We start from the raw sequence: 24,374 nt of genomic DNA, 5'->3' as shown, positions 1-24,374 counted from the left end.
CATTCCCAATATGCATAAATATGAAAACTAGCACCACCTTGAGTTTGCCTATCATGCACATAAGTAATGTAGCATATAATTATCAGTGCCAATGTTGTGTTTGCTATGCAAGCCATATGTCACAAAGACTGGTGGACTGTATCAAACAGACATGGTACAGACCTAAGTCTACTTGTCCATGCTGAAAAACTCAAAATAGTGTCTAACATTAAATGTGTTTTACAAATGGACATTTGCTAAATTATCCCAAGTGTGTTAAGACTTATGCTGAAAATCAATTTTGGATTGTTGGTTTGGCTCATAGTGTGATACATTATTTTGTATGGGAAGGTGCCTGCATTAATACAGAATACCCTCTTCTTGTAGACAGAAAGAATAAGTACAAACATTGTTGTTTCAACTCAATAAAGCAGGTGACAGCTGACCCTGGTTCATTTCTCAAGCTAATGCCTTGACTAATTGAAGTCAATCTGCCTGGTGTAAAATTTAAATAAAGCATGGCTGTTAACTATCAGTCATTATTGAATTGGTGCATTTTCCATGGCAATGCTTCTACAAATCATAGTCCTCATGATAATGCATGTGTTTTTCTCTTATAGAGTACGTTTTGGTTTTTTCCCTTTATCTTTACATCTAATATTGCTGGTGAATTGTCCTGATGAATACAATATGAAAAACTTCGATATGATGTTTCTTTTTACAGCAGTACTACTCTAATAGTGAAGCAGTCCATGCCTATATGCAGCAAGATCTTGACAACATTCAGACTTGAGCTGATAGGTGATAGTTAACATCAGCATAATAAAAGTGCCAGGTAATGACAAAGTCAAACAAAAGAGAACTCCCTCCTTGAAATTCAATAGCATTATAATTGTGGAATTGTCCATTAACAACTAATGGTTATTCTTGGTCAGAAACTCAACTGGACAAGTCATATAAGTACTTAGCTACAAGAGCAATTCAATGATAAGAACTCTCTGGTGAGTAAGTTACCTCTTGTCTTTGCAAAGACCATCCACCATCAAGGCACAACTCAGGATTTTGATGCAATGCTCTTCACTTGACTGGATAAGTGCAGCTACGAGAAACTGAGGACTGCAAATGCTGGAGTACCAGAGTTGAAAATTGTCATGCTGGAAAAATACAGCAGGCCGGGCAGCATCTGAAGAAGGGCTTATGCCCAAAATGTCGATTCTCCTGCTCCTCGGATGCTGCCTGCCCTGCTATGTTTTTCCAGCACGACATTTTTCAACTCTGGATAAGTGCAGCTCCAACAACACTCAAGAAGTTCAACACTCATAAGCACTCCACTTGATTGGTATCACCTTAACCATTCACTTCCTTTATCACTTATTTGTAGTGGCAGCAGTATCCACTATCTCCAAGATGCCTAACAGCAAATCCTAAGGATCGTTTGTCAGCACCCTCAAAAACTATGACCTCCATCACCTCAAGGACCAGGGCAGCAGGTGCATGTGAACATAACTCACTTAAGTTGCCTTCCAAGCCACACATCATCCTGACTTGGCACAATATTGCTTTTCACTGTTACATGGTTAAAATATTAGCAATCCTTCCCTAACAGCACTATAGGTGTTCTATACTCTAAGGACTGGAGCGGTTCAAGGAGGCAGCTCATCCTACATTCCCAGAGGCAGTAAACACTGACTCAGCCAGTGACGTTCCCATCCCATAAATGAATAAATGGAAAAAGACATGCAGCTCATATATTGATGATGTGATACTGCCTGACTGCTGTTCTGTTGGTGAGGAAACATTTATGTTTCCTGTACAGTTCAGTGTTGAAGAATAGCACAACACCTTTACCACACTTTAAGTCTAGGAATGAGCCAGCTTTAAGTTACATGGATTTAGCATTATCACTCATGTTTAAAATCACTTTTTAAATCTTGCAAAATCCTACCACTGTACTCCCTTAGAACAAAGAGCACAGAAGACAATGAAAACCTGGCATAGAACATGCTTGGCTAGTTGGCCTTCTGTGCTGTATCATTTCTGATTCTGTGAATACTATTTATTTTCATTGAGCAATAACATAGTGGAATGTTTGGGGCTAATTCATTGGCATGGCACCTAATGTACCATGCCAACTTCATCATACTAACACTGATCAACTTAGAAACTAAAACAAATGCCAGGTGAATTGGCTATGCTAAATTGCCCATAGTGTTTGGTGCATTAGTCAGGGGGAAATGGGTCTGGATGGGTTACTCTTCGGAGGGTCGGTGTGGACTGGTTGGGCCGAAGTGCCTGTTTCCACACTGTAGGGAATCAAATCTAATTAATCTAAAAAAATGCCTTTGTTGAAACTGGCTTTTACAATTATTTATGAGAAGAAACATAAAAATGAATTGTATTCTATATGAACAAAGATAACAAATGGAAAATGAAGATTTATAACAATTGAGCCACAAAGGGATACATAGGTAATGAATAGGAGAAAACCTGAAAATATATTCAAGTATATTAAAGAATAGTCACTATGAATTTTAGAAGAGAGAATCATGCTTGACTAAAGTTGTTGGATTTTTTTCAGAGGTAAAGAAAGAGCAGAGAAAGTAATGCATGGATGTGATTTATATAAGCTTTTACAAGGCCTGAAGATCAATATTTAAGAGCCACAACCTCATGATTTCAGATGTGATGGATGCCATAGGGGTAGAGTAGTTAGTTCATGCTGCAGGTTTTATAAGATGTGGTAAGAAACCGGCTAGACCTCACACCGGATGTCCCTCCAGAAAGCATGATGCAACTCGGACTCCACTGCAACCTGAACAAGTTCTAGTGCCCTAAAAAATGGCGACCATTGACTAAATTTTCCATCTTGGAAATGAAATGTAATATAATCGCTCTCATATAGTTTCCATGTGCACTAGTGTACAAAAGCTTTGGAGTCAGTAACAATGCACAACATTGAGAAAGGTGATCAGTTGGTTTGCTTGTTATAGTTAGCCTGAGTTCAGCTTCTTATTTAATGAGAGTAGTCATTTAAAATATCTTTATATCATCTTCCATAACATTCGAACAGTTTGAAGTATTTTGCAGACTATTAAGTTATTTTAAAGCTTAGTCCCTATTGTAATATAGGAAACACAACAACCAATTTTCAGACACCATGTTCCCACAAATTATTGACCAGAATACTGAGTGTACTTCCCCTGCTCTTCCTTGAATTACTGCTATGGGATCTTGGAATAACTTAAAAGGGAAAATCATCTTAATTTAACATTTCTTTTGAAAGATGTCAATTTTTTCATGCTGCAATGCACTACCAAACCAGATTTGGTGTTCAGGTTCTGAGCAGGAATTGAACCTGTAACCTCAAAAATTAGAGAGTACTTCTAACTGCTGGAAGAAAAACGGAAGGAAATGAATAATTGATGTAAAATACAAAGGTGCTTGTGGGGGAGAAAAGATTTTGTGTAGAGGGCCATCAGCTATATTTAAATATCAATCCTTGTTTCTTATTTGTCTTTCCAGGGTAATCTGAGTTTCTCCTGTGTGGAATCTCGTGCTGTACCTGTGTTTTTTAATAGCAGCAGCTATTTGCTGTTGCCTGGACACATGAACCAGGACTTGTTTTCCATCAGCTTTATGTTTCGGACATGGAATCCCAACAGTCTACTTTTATTCAGCAAATTTGCCCCAGGTTATGGAATGGTGGAAATTAACCTCAGTGATGGAAAAATCAGCATTAACATCAGCATCAATCAGACAAAGATGAACAGCATTGAGATGTCTGCAGGTATGTGAAGAAACAAATAAAAACAACTGAAATTATGTGTGAAAATCACCCATGGGATCTCTAGCAAAGAAAATCAAAATAGAATCATAAATCTTTATATCACATTTTATGTTTTTGCTGCTATATTACAGTTTATTAATGAAAACTGTAGGAAATTACTTTAGGATTCAGTGTGTACAGTTGTTGGACAGTAAAGATGATTTTTTTTGGTATGAATCTAATTTAGTCTGTAGTTTGCAGTTAGTATTAACCTGAAATCTACAGATTAAATTCTGTAGATGCCAGTCTTAACCAAAGTTTTTTTTTTCAACAATTTCAGAGACAAAGGGGCTCAAGAACCTGCCAAACTGGAGGATCATTAAATGAGTCCTCGGCCTTTTGTCTTAGGAGTTTATGAAACTAGCTAACTTAGTGTGGTTGAGCATTCACATATGACAAATGAACTGCTGGGGTCAAGTACTTCAAAGAGTTAAGGGTAGGAAGAGAAGGAGATTTTCTGTTGCTTTTGTCTAATCTTTTATAGCCTCCAGAAATATATTCTTATCTGACTGCAGGAGGAGAAGCCAGTTAATTGGTGAATGTCAAGCAAGTGAAAGTTTATTCTATCTCTAATCATAACACAATTGGTAGAAAGGTTAATGAAATATGTAAAAAATTCATTTGAAGTTGAATACAATAACTAATTGGTTCATTAGAACACGTTAAGGATTGCCAGATGGGTGAGGTGTCATAATTACAGCATGTGGGATTTCCTAGATACCTATTTGATCCAGAACAAATATATCTGCGACAAGTTTGAGCAGCTACAGCTCAGACCTTATAAGCTGCACACTGAAATATAGACACTGTGACAAATCAGAGAGGGGGGCATTTTCCTGGTTTCTTAGTACCAGGAGATAGTCACACCTCTTCAAATTGAATAATCTGATTCAGTCAGTGTTAGGCACAAGAGAGTATAACTCCGAGTGAGACAGCTAAGGAGATGCAGAGGACAGGTACACTGGAGCATCAATCTTCACAGTTGTACACAATTCACAGTTTGAGCTTCCTTAAGCTTGTCGAGAGGAGAGTGAGGACTTTAGGGGGATGAGCTAACTGACCATGACAACGAGGGTAGGTCCGATCAAGGACAGTAGTGGGAGACTGTGTATTGAGTCGGAAGAGATAGGAGAGGTCTTGAACAAGTACTTCTCTTCAGTATTTATGAACGAGAGGGACCGTATTGTTGAAGAGGAGAGTGTGAAATGGACTGGTAAGCTAGAAGAGATACTTGGTAGGAAGGAAGATGTGTTGGACATTTTGAACAACTTGAGGATAGACAAGTCCCCCGGGCCTGACGGGATATATCCTAGGATTATGTGGGAAGCAAGACAGGAAATTGCAGTACCGTTGGCAATGATCTTCTCATCTTCACTGTCAACGGGGGTGGTACCAGGGGACTGGAGAGTGGCGAATGTTGTGCCCCTGTTCAAAAAAGGGAATAGGGATAACCCCGGGAATTACAGGCCAGTTAGTCTTACTTCTGTGGTAGGCAAAGTAATGGAAAGGGTACTGAGGGATAGGATTTATGAGTATCTGGAAAGACACTGCTTGATTAGGGACAGCCAGCACGGATTTGTGAAGGGTAGGTCTTGCCTTACAAGTCTTATTGAATTCTTCGAGGAGGTGACCAAGCATGTGGATGAGGGTAGAGCAGTGGATGTAGTGTACATGGATTTTAGTAAGGCAATTGATAAGGTTCCCCATGGTAGGCTTATGCGGAAAGTCAGGAGGCATGGGATAGAGGGAAATTTGGCCAATTGGATAGAAAACTGGCTAACCGGTCGAAGGCAGAGAGTGGTGGTAGATGGTAAATATTCAGCCTGGAGCCCAGTTACAAGTGGAGTTCCGCAGGGATCAGTTCTGGGTCCTCTGCTGTTTGTAATTTTTATTAATGACTTGGATGAGGGAGTCGAAGGGTGGGTCAGTAAATTTGCAGATGATACGAAGATAGGTGGAGTTGTGGACAGTGAGGAGGGCATTTTTCATTTGCAAAGGGAGTTAGATATGATGCAGAGCTGGGCTGAGGAGTGGCAGATGGAGTTCAACCCTGCCAAGTGTGAGGTTGTACATTTTGGAAGAACAAATAAGAATGCGGAATACAGGGTTAATGGTAGGGTTCTTAGTCAGGTGGAGGAACAGAGGGATCTTGGGGTCTATGTACATAGATCTTTGAAAGTTGCCACTCAGGTGGATAGAGTTTGTAAGAAGGCCTATGGTGTATTATCGTTCATTAGCAGAGGGATTGAATTCAAGAGTCGTGAAGTGATGTTGCAGCTGTACAGGACTTTGGTTCGGCCACAGTTGGAGTACTGTGTGCAGTTCTGGTCGCCTCACTTTAAGAAAGATGTGGAAGCTTTGGAGAGGGTGCAGAGAAGATTTACCAGGATGTTGCCTGGAATAGAGAATAGGTTGTACGAGGATAGGTTGAGAGTTCTCGGCCTTTTCTCGTTGGAACGGCGAAGGATGAGGGGTGACTTGATAGAGGTTTATAAGATGATCAGAGGAATAGATAGAGTAGACAGTAGAAACTTTTTCCCCGGGTACAACAGAGTGTTACAAGGGGACATAAATTTAAGGTGAAGGGTGGAAGGTATAGGGGAGATGTCAGGGGTGTGTTCTTTACCCAGAGAGTGGTGGGGCATGGAATGCGCTGCCCGTGGGAGTGGTAGAGTCAGAATCATTGGCGACCTTTAAGCGACATTTGGATAGGTACATGGATGGGTGCTTAATCTAGGATAGTAGTTCGGCACAACATCGTGGGCCGAAGGGCCCGTTCTGTGCTGTATTGTTCTATGTTCTATGTTCTTTGTTCAATGACACTATGGTACAGAAAGCCACTTAAGAGACAGAAATTAAGTAAGAATGTAGTGGCAGTAGGGAATGTTATAATGAGGGGGAATTGACATGACTCTACAGCAACTTCATGCCTCCAGGTGGCTGCTTTGCTTGCCAAGTGTCAGGATATTTGTTCAGGGCTGGAGCTAGGGGATATTCGTGGAGTGCAATATAGGAGGTTGAGTCATCGTGGTCCATGTGAATAGCATAATGCAAATAAGATTAGAAAAATGAAAGCACACCTCAAAACCTGATGTAGGAGAATTAGTTCTGGTTTGTGGGGCACCATCACTTGGGAAAATGGGATCTCTACCCAACAGCACAATGTCTATCTGAACTATGCTGGTGCCAATGTCTTTGCCAACCACAAATCTAGGGAAATAGAGGTGATTTTAAATTGAATTGTGTGGGCAAGAGGTGACATTTGGGAAGATATGAAAATCACTGATATGGGAGAGGTATTAATATGGAAATTGATAAACAAATAGTGAAGGAAGGGATAGAGTATGAACCGAATAGTCACTCACTAATAAGACTAAAATTTACATGGAAAGTAAGGGATAAAATTTAAGGCTCAATATTAGAATGCAAATAACATCTGAAACAAAATGGATAAATTGACAGTCCAAACAGAAATAACTAAATGCAATCAGGCAGCCATTATCGAGTCATGGCTACAAGCGGACATTAATTTGGACCTGAATTTTGAAGAGCACAGGACATTTAAGAATGACAGTAAAGTAGGAAAAGATAGGAAGCTCTGTTAGTTACAATTAACACAGTAGAAAGGAATGACCTAAGTTTAGGAAACCAAAATGTGAAAACATATGCAATAAAAATGAGAAAATATAAAGACCAATTGCCACTTTTAGGAGTAATGTATGGGTCCCTAATAGTAACCACAGGACAGGATTGGGCATAAAGGAAGGAATAATGTGAGTTTTCCAGAAAGACTCTGCAATACTCATGGAATTTTTACTTGCATATCAACTGGACTTCAGTAAAGCCATCGACAAGGTTTCGCATGGTAGACAAATTGGTAACGTGGGATTCAGGGTGACCTTGCCAATTGGACACATAATTGGCTTCGAGAGACAGACAATGCAGGTGAAGGGTTGCTTTCCATCTGGAGGCCAATCATTAGCAGTGCTCCACAGGGATTGGTTCTGGGTCCTTGTCTGTTTGTCATTTATGTAAAGGATTTGGATGAGAATATCGAAGGCATAGCGAGTAAGTTTACGGATGACACCAAAATTAATGATGTGGAGGTGCCGGGGTTGGACTGGGTGGACAAAGTTAAAAATCAAACAACATCAGGTTATAGTCCAACAGGTTTATTTGGAAGTACTCGCTTTCAGGGTGCTGCTCCTTCATCAGGTAACTAGTGAGGCAGGATCATAAGACAGAATTTATAGCAAAAGCTATCTGAGAAAGGAGCAGTGCTTCGAAAGCTTGTACTTCCAAATAAACCTGTTGGAATATAACCTGGTGTCATGTGATTTTTTACTTTATTCTCTTGAATAATATCCATCAGGATCCAGGCACTTGTGTTCCCACTAACTATTTACTCAGTACCCCCTCACTCGTAATTGTAATTTTTCCAATTTTCTCCTTCCTTTCCATTTCCTGATTTATTGGTGATTTATTTTTTCGTCTGGAGTATAAACAGATGCAAAATACCAGTTTAATTAACTTACTGCTTCATGATTTTTCATTATTAATTCTCAGGCCTGACTTCTTACAGGATAAAAGCTCACGCTGTTAACTCTTCTTTTGATATTTATTTTGTTTTTATATTTTTGGCGAGATTTCTCTTGTACAGCTAGCTATCTGAAGAAGGAGCAGCGCTCTGAAAGTTTGCACTTCCAAATAAACCTGTTGGTCCATAACCTGGTGTTGTGTGATTTTTAACTTTGTCCATCCCAATTCAGTACCGGCACCTCCATTTTCTAGAGAATAGATTAAATAGGTCGGAAAGATAAAATGAGTGATGGGACAAAGAGATTGGTGCTTTGACCTCAACTGTTTATTATAAGCATGAATGTTTTAAATGAAGGGACAGAAGATATGTTTGGCAATTTTGCTGATGGCACGAAGGAAAATAAATTGGGAAAAGGACACAATAAAGTTACACAAGGATATTGTAAGTTAAGTGAGTGGAGAAAGATTTGGGAAATTAAGTATAGTGTGGAAAAATGTGAAATCTTCCAGTTTGGCAGGAAGGATATTACAAAGGCACATGATCTAAATCGTGAGGGATTGTGGAGCTCTGAGATCTCAAGGGATCTGGTGGCCTCGTGCGTGAATCGAAGCAAACTGATATGCAGATACAGAAGGTAATAAAGAAGGCAGATGGAATTTAGATATTTTTTGGAAAAGTAAGAGAGTATAAGAGTAGGGAGGTGTTGCTGCAATTGCATAAGGCTTAAGTGAGACCACACCTGGAGTATTGCATATAATTTTGGACCCTTTATTTGAGGAGGAATATACTTGAACTGGAGGCAGTTCAAAGCAGGTTCACCATATAGATCACAGAGATGTGGGGTTTTCTTCTGAAGTGGAATTGAATAATTTAGGCCTATACTGTCTGGGGTTTAGGAGAAGACAGGAAATGTAGTTGAGGTATACAAGAGGGTTGACAAAGTAGACGCAGAGAGGATGTTTCCTCATGCAGGTCAACCTAGAACAAGAGGTCATGTGTTTCAAATAAGAGGTATCAAATTTAATACAGGCAAGCAGAATTTCTTTCTCTCAAAGGGTCTTGGATCAGTGGAATCTATTATTTGAGAGTCAGGTGGATGCTGGGGCATTGAGTAAATTTGAGGAGACAGAGATTGTTAATGAGTAATCGGTTGTAGTGCTAAGAAGAGCAAACAGGAAAGTGGACTTGAGGCATAGTTATAGAGTCATAGAGATGTACAGCATGGAAACAGACATGGAAACAGTATAGTTCCAACCCATCCATGCTGACCAGATATCCCAACCCAACCTAATCCTACCTGTCAGCACCCGGTGCATATCCCTCCAAACCCTTCCTATTCATATACCCATCCAAATGCCTCTTAAATGTTGCAATTGTACTAGCCTCCACCACTTCCTCTGGCAGCTCATTCCATACATGTACCATGCTCTGAGTGAAAAAGTTGCCCCTTACGTCTCTTTTATATCTTTCCCCTCTCACCCTAAACCTATGCCCTCTAGTTCTGGACTCCCCCACCCCAGGGATAAGGTTTTGTCTATTTATCCTATGCATGCCCCTCATAATTTTGTAAACCTCTATAAGGTCACCCCTCAGCCTCCAACGCTCCAGGGAAAACAGCCCCAGCCTGTTCAGCATCTCCCTATAGCTCAAATCTTCCAACTCTGGCAACATCCTTGTAAATCTTTTCTGAACCCTTTCAAGTTTCACAACATCTTTCCGAGTGGAAGGAGACCAGAATTGCACGCAATATTCCAACAGTAGCCTAACCAATGTCCTGTACAGCCGCAACATGACCTCCCAACTCCTGTACTCAATGCTCTGACTGATAAAGGAAAGCATACCGAACACCTTCTTCACTATCCTATCTACCTGCAACTCCACTTTCAAGGAGCTATGAACCTGACTCCAAGGTCTCTTTGTTCAGCACAACTCCCCAGGACCTTACCATTACTTGTATAAGTCCTGCTAAGATTTGCTCTCCCAAAATGCAGCACATCACATTTACATAAATAAAACTCCATCTGCGACCTCTCAGCTCATTGGCCCATCTGATCAAGATGCCGTTGTAACCTGACATAACTTTCTTTGCTGTCCACTACACCTCCAATTTTGGCATCATCAGCAAACTTACTAACTATTTCTGTTATGCTCACATCCAAATCCTTTATATAAATGATGAAAGGTAGTGGACCCAGCACCGATTCTTGTGGCACTCCACTGGTCATAGGCCTCTCGTCTGAAAAACAACCCTCCACCACCACCCTCTGTCTTCTACCTCGGAGCCAGTTCTGTATCCAAATGGTGAATTCTCCCTGTATTCTGTGAGATCTAACTTTGCTAATCAGTCTCCCATGGAGAACCTTGTCGAACACCTTACTGACGTCCATATAGATCACATTTACCACTCTGCCATCAATCCTCTTTGTTATTTCTTCAAAAAACTCAATCAAGTTTGTGAGACATGATTTCCCATGCATAAAGCCATATTGACTATCCCTAATCAGTCCTTGCCTTTCCAAATACATGTACATCCTGTCCCTCAAGATTCCCTCCAATAACTTGCTCACCACCGACATCAGGCTCACTGGTCTATAGTTCCCTGGCTTGTCCTTACCACCCTTCTTAAACAGTGGCACCATGTTAGCCAACCTCCAGTCTTCTGGCACCTCACCTGTGACTATGGATGATACAAATATCTCATTAAGAGGCCCAGCAATCACTTCTCTACTTCCCACAGAGTTCTCGGGTACACCTGATCAGGTCCTGGGGATTTATCTGGTTTTATGTGTTTCAAGACATCTAGCACTTCCTCCTCTGCAATATGGACATTTTTCAAGATGTCACCATCTATTTCATTACATTCTATATCTTCCATGTCCTTTTTCACAGTAAATACGAATGTAAAATACTCGTTTAGTATCTTCCCCATCTCCTACAGCTCGACACAAAGGCCGCCATGCTGATCTTTGAGGGGCTCTATTCTCTCTCTAGCTACTCTTTTGTCTTTAATGTATTTGTAAAAAACCATTGGTTCTCCTTAACTCAATTTGACAAAGCTATCTCATGTCCCCTTTTTGCCATTCTTATTTCTCTCTTAAGTATACTCCTACTGCCTTTATACTCTTCTAAGGATTCACTTGATCTATCTATACCTGACATATGCTACCTTCTTTTTCTTAACCAAACCCTCAATTTCTTTTGTCATCCAGCATTACCTACACCCACCAGCCTTTCCTTTCACCCTAACAGGAATATACTTTCTCTGGACTCTTGTTATCTCATTTCTGAAGGCTTCCCATTTTCCAGCCATCCCTTTACCTACGAACATCTGCGCCCAGTCAGCTTTTGAAAGTTCTTGCCTAATGCCGTCAAAATTGGCCTTCCTCCAATTTAGAACTTCAACTTTTATATCTGATCTATCCTTTTCTATCACTATTTTAAAATTAATAGAATTACAGTCGCTGGCCCCAAAGTACTCCCCCATTGACACCTCAGTCACCTGCCCTGCCTTATGTCCAAAGAGTATGTCACGTTTTGCACCTTCTTTAATCGGTGCATCCACATACTGAATCAGAAAATTTTCTTGAACACACTTAACAAATTCCTCTCCATCTAAACCCTTAACACTATGGCAGTCCCAGTCTATGTTTGAAAAGTTAAAATCCTCTACCATAACCACCTTATGATTCTTACAGATAACTGAGGTCTTCATCCACGATCATATTAAGTGATGGAGCACAAGTTCATCTATTTTCTCGTTGAATGGCCGAGCAGGCTCAAGGCACTGAATGGCCTATTCCTGATTCCTACTTTTATATCGTAGATGAAGCATGCACTGTTGATGTTCCATTATGCCTGAACCCAAGTGGATTAGAAACAGTATCTACTAATGCTAATTCAACTTTTCCTACTTAGTTCCATGAGGAGCACAATGCTTATATTACTGGACTAGTAATCCAGGGCACCTCATGGATTTCTTGGTTTTGAACTTCTGGACCTGATCTCAATCTATCCCATTGAACACCATGGTATTCCCATGCAACATGGTGAAGAATGCCCTTTTTGGAGAGATGGAGCTTTTTCTCCATAAGGACTGTACAATGAACTCTCTGGGCAATACTGTTATGGATAGATGGAACTCAAACAGTTAGACTGGTGAGTTTCAAATTAAACGTGTTGATCTTAAAGCATGGTTCAAATTTCATTGTAGAAGTTGAGGAATTTCAACTCCCTTGACTAAACTAATCTGTAGTAAAAAGCCAGTATCAGTACCACTGACATGAAACTACTAATTGTTATAAAAACTGATCTTGTTCACTGATGCCATTCAGGGTAGGAAGCCTGCTATCTTTTCTTGCATTGATCTGTTTGTCACTCCTGAAATTCAGACATTTACTTGGCCCTCAATTGTTTTCTGAAATGCCTCGCAAACCATTTAGCTGCATCCAACCGCCACAAAGAACTAAGAATGAGAAACATTTGGCATTTGCCTGAGTATAGATAATAACAAAGGTATACCCAGCCAATCACACAAACTCCTTCTCACTCTGGTCTTGGATGTTTTGTCAAAATTGAGGGTGCTGACACCCAGACTTGTCATGTTACTGCCCAATGTTATGAATGTCGTCACACTTACTGAATCCTATCTTACAGCCAAGATCCTTCTAACACCACACAAGATGTAGTGACGCAACAGTATACAGTTCAGAGAGAAAAGGAGTACTGAACATTAATTCTGGACCCCAGTGTGTCATATGGGATCAGAATAGACATAAGTAAGAAAATCTGCTGATTTCCATATTCTTCCTCCATTAGTGGTGAGTGCATCATTGGAAAAGTGTTGAGGGTGGTCAGAGCGCAAACTGCAGTTATGGTGGAGATCTTGAATGTCCATTATGAAGAGTGACTTGACAGCACTATAACTGAATGAACTGGCTAAGTTTTGAAGGACAGAGTAGAACTATAGTAGACAGTAAGAGAGCCAGTTTTCAGGAAAAAGCTACCTGAATTTGAAACTCACCAGTCTAACTGTTTGAGTTCCATCTATCCATAACAGTATTGCCCAGACAGTTCTTTGTACAGTACTTATGGAGAAAAAGCTCCATCTCTCCATAAAGGGCATTCTTCAGCATGTTGCATGGCAATACCACGGTGTTCAATGGGATAGATTGAGATCAGGTCCAGAAGTTCAAAACCAAGAAATCCATGAGGTGCCCTGGGCCAGCAAAAACAGAATTAAACTCAACCTGGAACCTCTCTCATTCTACTATCTCCTCTTAGCCAAGTGAACAAATATGGCTCAATAAGAAATGTAAATGAGTATCTCAGAAAGAGCATAAGGCATGCCTAAAAATGAGGTGCCAACCTGATGAAATTACAGCAAATACAGACTAACTGGTTATAACACTCTAGAAATTGAACTAAATTGTCCACATAAATCCATGTCTCCAATAGCTGTTCAGTAGCTGGGTATTCTAAAATGTGAGTCACATCCAGCAAGTGAAGCAACAGCAATATCATCATGTTTTCCAAACATCCAATTCCTTTTAAGGATTTCCATGAACATTCAAAAGGAAGCTAAATGCACTAAAATAAAATAACTTCAATTTTTATTGCATAAGTAATTTAAAGATTGGGGTATAAATACACACAGAAGGTATAATTGAAAAGATTCTGCAAAACATTACTATTTTAAAATAAAAATGTTTCTAACATTTTTAATTAGGTGTTTATCAGTACTCAGTGCAGATAATTTTTTTTCAGTGTCAAGTCTATATTCATCAAACATTTTTACTCAAGTCACATGTTAATAATCCATTTACCCATAGATCAATACACAACATTTTCAGGAGTTTCAAATGGCGATGGCAGGGAAATGAGGTTTGGTGAGAAAATTGAAATTCTCTTCAAGATATTTGTCAATGTGCCATTTTAAGGGCCATTTTCATGTTTACATATACTTTGAGGCTTAGTGCACAGTAAGTAGAATTTATATCTATGTAATGCACACTTGCTCATCACAATGTGTCAACACAAATTCAGCAGAATAACGCAGAACTGAGGATGCTGGAGCTCTGAAAAAAAATCAAATCAGAAATTACTGGAGACTCTCAGTATATCAGGCAGCATCTGTGAAGAAAGAAACAAGAGTTAAATATTTGAGTCCAGTGACCCTGCCTTGGAACTGTTCAGAAGGGTCACTGATCTCAAAACATCAACTCTGTTTTTCTCTTTCTAAATGCTTAACATGTTCAACAATTATGAAGTAGCAATCAATAAAGACAACAGCATGTTGACCTCACAACCAAAACAAGACAATGTGAGGCACATGAGGTGGTTATTAAAGTGTGTGGAGCAACTTGACTTTTGTGTCTTGTTTTAATCCCATAAGAAACAAGAAAGCCACTCAAATACTGGAGGCAATACAGAGAAAATTGATCCCAATGTCTGAGTTATGACAAAAGAATTTACAAACCTGAGGTTTTTAATCTGCAAGGGAAGGCTCTGAGATTCATCCACATAATAGTGGATTAATTGTAATTTATGGAGAAAAAAGATACTGCAGAATATTGTTCTTTTAGTTACAATGTTGTTGTGGAATGAAGAAACATGGTTTTAAACTGATAACAGAGTAATTTTAAGACTGATATTTAAATTACCTCTCTTTTTCAAAGGATATGGCACTAATGTGAATAATAAAATATCACATATAATCATGGAAATAGTCATGAAACTCTAGAATTATTTGAGAAATAAATGGATATTGCAATGCAAAGAAGTCAACATTTCTCTGAATAGATAATTTGGTCTTTAGTTACTTTGCCTGTATCTATGAGACAATTCACATTAAAACAGGAGGAGGTGTCTGAGGTAACAACAAATGCACATTTTTGCCATTGAGTTAAGGACATAAAGTTTATTCTTGACCCTAAAAGATTTAATCTGGGACCATCTGATTTTGATGTTGTCATTAGTTGCAAAGCACATATCTTTTTTTCAAAAAGAAAAGCATTAGAATGACCAAGCATGACTGATGATCGATCACTGCTAAAACAGAGTGCCTTTCAGTCTCTTATCAAAGACTTATGACAGAATCTTCCCAGACCCTAAATGGCATGGGCATTAGTGAGAAAGTTTGAAGAATCATGTGAGATCATCAAGGAGGAATATCTCATCACAGAGAGCAAATGGTCTCATTTCAACCAAGTGTGATAAGCGTGACACGATTTTAACTAGAGAGTGGTGAAAGGTCTATTTGCATGCATTAGGGTGCAGCAAAATGCAATAAAATCCTTATTGTTATGCAGTCTCACCTTACTGATGTACAGTTTCCCATTCTCCCACCCACCGGATAGCAAATAGATAATGACATTTTAAAACATGGAAGTCAGCATGGTTACCTGTTGACTCTAGCTTGTCACTCATTCTTCCATCAGTCATGAACATCTCAGAGCATTCTCCATGGGAGTGACCACATGGACCCTCCACACAGTTGCCACCCCATCGAGCAGGCCCTCCAGATCCCCATTAACAAAGCAGGCTGCAAACTACCTTCTGTCTAACATATCTGTGGCAAATAAGAGGAACACTGTGGGAAAACTGCAGAGTGCCAGTGCTTCACTGAATGCACACCCTGGTCTTTAAAGTTGGCACCAGTATTGCTGGGATATTTAGCAGTAGCCACTACTCTACCTGTTGTAAGTGATGGAATGGATTGAGCAGGGCACCAAATGGGCTTGGCATGTAGATAATAAGGCAAATGTGTGAAGATAGCATGAGAAAATGCACTAGGGTCTGCAGAGGAAGTCTGTATGCAACTCACCAAAAGTGATACTTCGCTGATTTCTGGTAAGATTCGGCCTTTAGAGTTAACTGCATTTTATTTTATTAATTCCCTGTTTTGAAATGTGCAACCAACTGTACATCAGCTGACATAACAAAGGGTCACACTCTCTTAAAAGCCAGAGACTGATAGTACTGCTCGCAGTTTTTATTTTGGACTGTTCGTCTAAAGTATATGTTTCGTAAAAGTAAATTATATGAAGTGAGCAAATTGAATAAAAGTCACAAAGTGTACCCTGAAGCGTGCGGTTAAAGAGCAGCTTATCCCCAGAGAGTAAGTCAGGCAGAACACAGCAAACTTATCCAATTACTTTCTAACACAGCCTGAATGGAATGATGCAGGTTTTGTGGAAAAAATTTACCGGATTACACAAGATGAATTATAAGCCATGTGAAACACTTCTTTTTCCCATGCACTAGCAGTTTCTAATTTAAGAATTCCAATATATCTGGGATTTAATCAAGAGATAGGCCATTATCTGATCAAAGCGTCTCTGCTATCCACAGGAAGAAAACTGATCTCATCTGTAAGATCCACATGGCAGTATAAGTCCCTGGAGAATGTAACAATATTTTCCCTATCAGATTGTCCCTTTATAGCAATAAAATGAATTGCTATCAACACATGATTCATCTCCTGTATCTTGACATAAATATTACAAGAAAGAGTTAAATTATTAGAAGTTACTCAGTTTGAAAGAAAATACTAACTGTGCTTTTTGTGAATTTAAAATCAAGATGAAAATAAAGTGCATAACTGCAAACAAATCATCAGCTTTTCATTATTTTATTCAGTCATGGGATGTGGGCATTGCTGGCTGGGCCAGCATCTATTGCCCATCTCTAGTTGCCCTTGAGATGATGGTGAGCTGCCTCTTTGAACCACTGCAGGCTACATGCTGTAGGTTGACCCACGATGCCCTTAAGGAGGGAATGCCAGGATTTTGACTCCGTGATAGTGAAGGAACAGTGATATATTTCTAAATGAGCATGGTGGATGGTGAATGCCTTGGACGGTAGCTTGCAGGTTGTGTTTCTGTTTCCCTTTTCCTTCTAGTTGGACCTGCACCTTATCAGACAAGTGCAGAGTATTCCATTACACTCCTGACTTGTGCCTATAGATGGTGGGCAGGCTTTGGGCAGTCATGAGTTGAGTAACTTGCCACAGTGTTTCTATCCTCTGACCTGCTCTTGTAACTATTGTGTTTATGTGGTGAGTTCAGTTGAGTTTTGGGTTACTGGTGTTGATAGTGGGGAATTCAATGTTGATAATATCATTGAATTTCAAGGCAATCACATCATTTCTTATTGGAGATGGTTGATTGGAGATATTTCTGCATACACTTTGCTGAAATGAAAGCAGACACTGGGGAGAATCAAGACTACTTTTTCATGCTGATTTGAGAAAAAGCTCTGTTATCTGAACTACTAGATAGAGCCTAACTTTCTCCACATAACAAGATGGAATTTTAAAGGGTTTTGAAAAGTATGTGGAGATAGGGCTGGAAAGTGAGTTAAAGTAGATGTGCCACGATCTCATTGAGCATGAGTACAAGCCCGAGGGATCATGTGCTCCAATTTCGTATGTGTTCATTATCTCTTAGTTTTTAGTGAATTAACTAAAATAAATTTTAACCGATTCAATTATTGATCAAAGACATGACCAAAATGATTATTTTTTTTTAAAGTGCGACAAACATTTTTTCAGGAAATTATCTTTAAGAAAAATACCAAATTTTCAAACTATTGTGCGGCATTGACTGACCAAGTTACCTGCAGAATATAATGTTGCAACACTAATTATAATCTGGAGGGTGCCATAGAATTTGCTTGATTAATTCCTTCAGGCAAACATCTCCATTCTCAAAAAACAAACTATGTCACTGGTTCTATTGCTGCGCAACTCGATCTATGTTGTCTGTACTTTCAATTTTTGTGCCTTGTCTGGCAATACCAAAATATAGGGGTTCTGTGTATATTGTGTAGATATGACTCTTCCATTGGGTGGGATATGGCAGACAAACATTGAATGAACACAACAAAACCAGCCAGATTGAAGGATTCTAACGTGAACTGAAAAGAAGAGAGAATTACTGGGATGAAATTACGTCAAATCAGTTACAGAAAGTAAAATAGAGGTGGTAAGAAATGTTGATAGATAAAAGCAATAAAGAAAAAAATAACAAAATGAAATATAAAATTTAAAACTTGACAGTTCAAAACTTGAAGCAACATGACTCCACATTTCTAACAATCAACTTTGAGCACACGAAAGTTTGATCAGACATATTTAACTTAAGAGAACTTACACTTGTGTATACGGCGTCTGAATATTTATTGAGGATTTAATTAAATCTCTTGTGCAAATAAAGCAGCTCAAGACATTTAATGCATACCCAGTACTAAGGCAAAAAACAAAATGCTGTCTTCACAAAGCTAATAATTTAGACAGCAACATTTGGATATTCACATTTAATCTGCATCTGTTGCTTGCCTGAGATTGCTGTACATGTATAAATGATGGTAATAAGTTACTTTGACAGAAAAATCTGGTCAATGATAAGAGTGCCATAGTTGCCAGCAATTAATGCACTAAGTAAACTGAGTCTGAGTTGTATAAATCAGGAATATCTTAGGTTTGTTTTTTATGTTGTGCTCAATTAACTGAGCTTGATCAGGGTGGTAGAAAAGAATGGAAACTAATTTTGGGAGCTTTTGCAATGTAAAGTTGGAAAAAGGACTAGTTCACCCCTTAGCTTCCTCATAGCTAACACCTTCCAAACAAGGCAACATCCTGGTAAACCTTTTCTGTAACTCTCCAAAGCATCCACATCCTTCTTGTAGTGTGGTGACCAGACTATATGCAATATTCCAAATGTGTCCTCATTAGAGTACTATTTGTTAGCTTTAAAATTTAGGTCTATATTCTCTGGAATTTAATGGCATGAAAAGTGATCTCATTGAAATATTCAAGATGTAAGTACTGATATGTTAGCGGCTATGACTGATGAATCTAGAACAAGGCAAGGCAGTTTCAGGATAAGGAGTTGATCATTTGTAACTGAGGACAATTTTCTTCACTCAAAGTGGTTGTGAATCTTTGGAGTTCTTTGTGTCTGGATCACGATGGCTGAGCTGTTCTTGATCATTTTATTAAGCCAGAGAGGCAGATGCTTACTGTCTCATGGAACCGTGGGGTGGGGTAGACTGGCAGGAGAGTAGAGTTGCAGCCCGGCTTCAGCTATGATTATGTTGAATGGCAGAGCAGACTCAATCAGCCATTTGGTTTTCTCCTGCTCTAGCTCCTTATTCCTGTATTGTTATCCATCACTCTGTGACCTCAACAATCTCAACAAAGTTAGTTAAGTACAAGTAATTTTTAAAAAATAAAGCAATTTACTTTTAACTACTTTCTATTAAATTTCTTAAATTAACTTACACTTGTCCAGGCAATGTTAATTTGAATTGGATTATCATTTCTGAAAGATTTCCCACCATTTTCAACTAGCTGCTTTGTATTTGTTGGGTTTATAGTTGCATTCTTTTCCAAACGAAGATATAATATTTGCCCTTCTCCAATCTTCTGGCACTACCCCTGTAGCTAAGGAAACTGGTACCCTATGGACCAATTTCCACACTTACTTTCAATACCCTTGGATGTATTTGATCAAGTCCTGATAACACCATTAAGACAAACAACCTTTTTAATACATTCCCTTTAACCATATTTAGTCCAACCATCATCTCAATTACCTTCTCTTTCATTATGACTTGGGCAGTAAGTTTTGTCTTCCTTTGTAAAGACAGATGTAGTCTATATATGTATATTTATAAGGTGGCTTAGTCCTGCTTTCTACCTGCAAGCACAACCCCGTTTTTTGGACCCTAATCTGTCTTACTCTTCTTACTGCCTACTGCTTTTTATTTTCTTACAGAAGACATTTATCAACTGCATACCTTTCTTATGCTCTGCCTTCACCTCTCTTACTTCCTGTTGCACTTATTTTCTGAACTTCCAATATACCCTGTGGTTCTCACATGTGTTTTGAACCCGATATCTGTTATTTGTGCTGTTTTGTCTGTTTCATCCTCCTCTTCCTCCTCATTTTCACTCCAGAGAACTCTGGCAGTGCTTTCCCAATCTTTCCCAATAATGGGAATGTATCTTGACTTTAAAGACAACTTGTTGTTCCATGACCATTTTCCTGCCAATTTTGTTTCCAATTTATCCAGACTTGGTCTGTTATCATCTTTCTGAAAGAGGCATTTTTACTCTAGATCATTGTTGTCCTTCTTCAAAACTTACATAAACCTTATTATACTGTAATCACTATCTCCTGCATATTACCCAACCAATACTTCGTTAATTTGGCCCATCTCATCCACCAGAATCAGATTCAAGACTAGCCCTTTCCTCCTGGGGTCACCTATATAACATTGCTAATAAAGAACATATCTGAAAGCCCTTCACAGAGACATAAGGCAAAATGGATGTTAGAACATAGCCAAAGTAGAAAGGGTGATTTCAAAGCTTGGATGGGTGGGTTTTAAAGGTTGGTTACTCTTAAAAGATGACAGGGCTTTAAAGAGTTAGTGAAAAAGTGCAGAAGTGGGGCTAAATCCCCCAATGTACAAGAGATACTCATCAGAGAACTGAAGCCCTGATGTTAATCTGTCACATTGGGAGAGAATAATGTGTATTAGTTTCCTGTTTTGCACCACACTTGCTCTTTGGCCCCTTGGATCCAATCTGCACAAACTCTCTTCAAGCCTGATATGTTAATTGGAACAGAGGAGCAAAAGATAGAGAATGGTGGAAGGTTATTTTTTCAAATCAGGAAATTGAGATTAATGAAGTAATTTGGAATTTGTCTGCTTTATAAAATACAACTATAATGATAAATTTGTTTCTATACATAGATATATACATACATATGACAAATATTTCCACAAATTAATTCACAACAATACACATGAACATGTCATTTGAAATTGAAGGTATTTGAGTGCTTAGCTCTTCTTCTCTTTTGCTTGGTTATGTTCAATGTTTGTTATGAACTTTGCAACAAAGACATATTAGTCCAATAATAAAAACCTAAAAAGCAAACATTCATTTGGAAAAGCCAGATATCAGAAATGAGGACCCTGCAGTTCTTCTGCATCAACCATTCACTTCTTTTTGGTGAAGGGAAGTGGGTAGAATTAAACAACTGTTATATGAGTGTCAGTTGATCACCAAACAAAAGGTCAATCTGGTCTTCACTGTCCGTTCTTTGATGTGAAATGCAATTGTAACCAGGCAGCATTAAAACCCTGCACCATTTTTCTGAAATTTCATTGAGAGAAAAATCTGGTGGATGTATTCTAAATTAAAGTTAAAGGACATTTTTATTTTTCAAAATTCAAAATGGAAGAATTTCTCAGAAAAGTTATTTAAGATGAAAAATTCTATAAGTGATAACATTATCTATTATGCTCAAATGCACAAATGCCACAGGTAATAGTTTTTTTTCTCTTACAAACATAGACATTCTTTCTTTCAAAAGAAAATGCTATTCAGCCTACTTTTTCCTGAGATATAGTTCCACATCATTTGTTGAAGCATTTTGTTTTAAATTATATCACGATTTTAATCTTTTAACACCTTAGCAACCAGTCTCAATAATGTTGGTCTTATGGTCAATCAGGCTGGACTTTAACTTTGCAAAACACCGGCTATGGGCTTGGTAATGTTTGGGAACCTCAGAGTATATGCAGGTGTCTCTGTCAGATGTTTTGTGATTGAGTCACTGTATTACAATGTCATTCCAGGTCTTGCAACTAATGAGTGTGAGTGGATGTGATATCAATTAAAATAAATCAGTTTCATTGCTCGTATTAAAAAAACTCTATAATGATGCAATTTAATGGCATTGGGTGTGCAAGTGCAGAATATGGCAGAACAGAGTCCATATGTTTGAAGGCTCATCCCTCTTAGATGTGAGGGGTTGTTGTTAGGGGCTGTTTGCCCGAAGATTGTAAATAAGATAAAGAAAGAAGGCATAGGCAGTGGCTGCTCATTATAGTTGGCAGCAGGAGCATGGTGCCATACTCATGCATTCAGCATCAAAGTAGCTTAATGACTCAAAAGAGCACTGTGACGATGCTGCTACTTTGACAAAGTTATTCTGGCATCATTTTTTCTTGAGGGGTCAACACTGAAGAAGTTCCAATGTGTCTGGTTTGGATGGGTTTTAGGGTCAGTTTTATTACAGCTAACTAATACTACTTCAGGCAAGAGGCTTTCAATTAAAAAAAACTTGTACAATGAAAGAGGAGTGGCCAGTTCTCCCAGCTCCATTTTTCTCTGGTTTGTTTTGGTTTTAGCCATCTGGCTGTTCAGAAATCCTGGTCAGTTTAAGCTGGGGAATGCAAAGGGACAGCTGCAGTAGAAGGAGGTTCCATGCTAAATCTCTCTGCATCTCTCTCTCCTGTAAGAACCTATGGTTGATTTTACCGTTCTGCCAAGGGGATGTTTATGGGGACAGTTGCAGGCATTTGGAACAGTATCATTAAGTTGCAATTGAGTCAATTCATTTTAAAAAAATAGTTACATGATTCTAAATTAGGTTTTCTTATGTTCATCTGTAAATAAATACTGCTTTGTTTAAAATTGAGTGGTTGGGTCAACTGCATCAATCCCGGAATATCGACTTTACACCTGCTCAGAAATGTTTTGAGGGAGTTTGGCCTGGTCCATAACAGGCACATTCACCAATATCCTGATGTATCACATTAACTCTTTTTTTCCGCACAATTCTCACCATCTCATTTGTTTTGTCAAGCCTTCTCCAGCTGCATTTCACTCCTAACATCAAATTGCATTGTAGATACATCTACCTTTCTCTGTCCATGTACTTCATTCACATTCTCATCTCTTGACTAACATTGGTAGTTAACATATAAAGTGTAAAATTGTGGTTCCAACACTGAGCCTTGCAGCACACCATTTGTCATCGGCTGCCATCCTGAGAAGGACCCTTTTATCCCCACTCTCTACTTTCTGCCAGACAGCCAAGCTTCTATCCATGTAAGCACCTTGTCTTTAACACCATTGGCCCTTATCTCACTCAGTAGCCTCCTGTGCGGCACCTTGTCAAAGACCTTCTTGAAGTCCAAGTAGATAACACCCATTGGCTGTTCTTGGTCTAATCTGCTCATTACTTCCTCAAGGAATTCTAACAGATTTGTCAGACATGGCCTCCCCTTGATGAAACCAAGCCGACTTTGCTCTATTTTACTATACAATTCCAAGTGTTCAGAAATCTCATTCTTCACGATGATTTCCAGGAATTTACTCATGACTGAGGTGAGGCTAAACGGTCTGTAATTTTCCATCATTTGCCTTTTTAAACAGGGGTGTTATGTAAGCGAATTTCCAGTTGTCTGGGACCCTTCCTGATTCTAGCAATTCTGGAAGATCACCAATAATGCCTTCACTATCTCATCAGCTATCTCTCTTAGAATCCTGGGTTATAGTCCATCTGGTCAAGATGATTTATCCACCTTCAGGCCATTCGGTTTTTCTAGCACCTTCTCCTTGGTGATGGCCACCATACTCATCCCTACACCCTCATTCTTTTGAAGTTTTGGGATATCACTCATGTCTTCCATCATGAAGACTGACACAAAGTGATTATTCAGTTCATCAGCCATTTCCATGTTCTCCACTACTGTCTCTCCAATGTCATTTTCCAGCAGCCAAATGTCCACTTTTGCCTCTCTTTTGCCCTTCATTTCTCGAAAGAAACTCTTTCAGTCTTCCTTTATATTGCTGGCTAAGTTACAATGATATTTAATCTTCTCCCTCCTTATTCTCTGCTGCATCTCCTGAATTATTCCCAGAAACTCCTGCCATTGCTGTTCCACTGTCTTTCCTGCTCAGCTCTATGTAGAACATAGAACATGGAACATCACATCACAGTATAGGTCCTTTGGCCCTCGATGTTCCACCGACCTGTGAAACCAATCTGAAGCCCATCAAACCTCCACTATTCTATTATCATCCATATGTTTATCCAATGACCATTTAAATGCCCTTAAAGTTGGCGAGGCTACTACTGTTGCAGGCAGGGCATTTTACACCCTTACTACTCTCTGAGTAAAGAACCTACCTCTGATATCTGCCCTATATCTGTCACCCCTCAA

At 39.0% G+C, this 24,374-nt stretch overlaps 1 protein-coding gene across 1 annotated transcript in view; it reads left to right on the top strand.

The window, feature by feature from the left end:
- LOC140480594 (contactin-associated protein-like 2) overlaps positions 1–24,374 on the top strand; it is a 2,042,618-nt gene that overhangs the window by 897,223 nt on the left and 1,121,021 nt on the right. The window contains exon 8 of the mRNA XM_072575654.1: positions 3,502–3,766. Within this exon, the coding sequence (XP_072431755.1) occupies positions 3,502–3,766 (265 nt within the window). The remainder of the gene's footprint in view (positions 1–3,501; positions 3,767–24,374) is intronic.

Source organism: Chiloscyllium punctatum, chromosome 8 (assembly GCF_047496795.1).
Source record: "Chiloscyllium punctatum isolate Juve2018m chromosome 8, sChiPun1.3, whole genome shotgun sequence".
Lineage (NCBI taxonomy): Eukaryota > Metazoa > Chordata > Chondrichthyes > Orectolobiformes > Hemiscylliidae > Chiloscyllium > Chiloscyllium punctatum.
The sequence above is the reverse complement of the archived record's forward strand: the minus strand, read 5'-3'. Positions and strand labels throughout refer to the sequence as shown.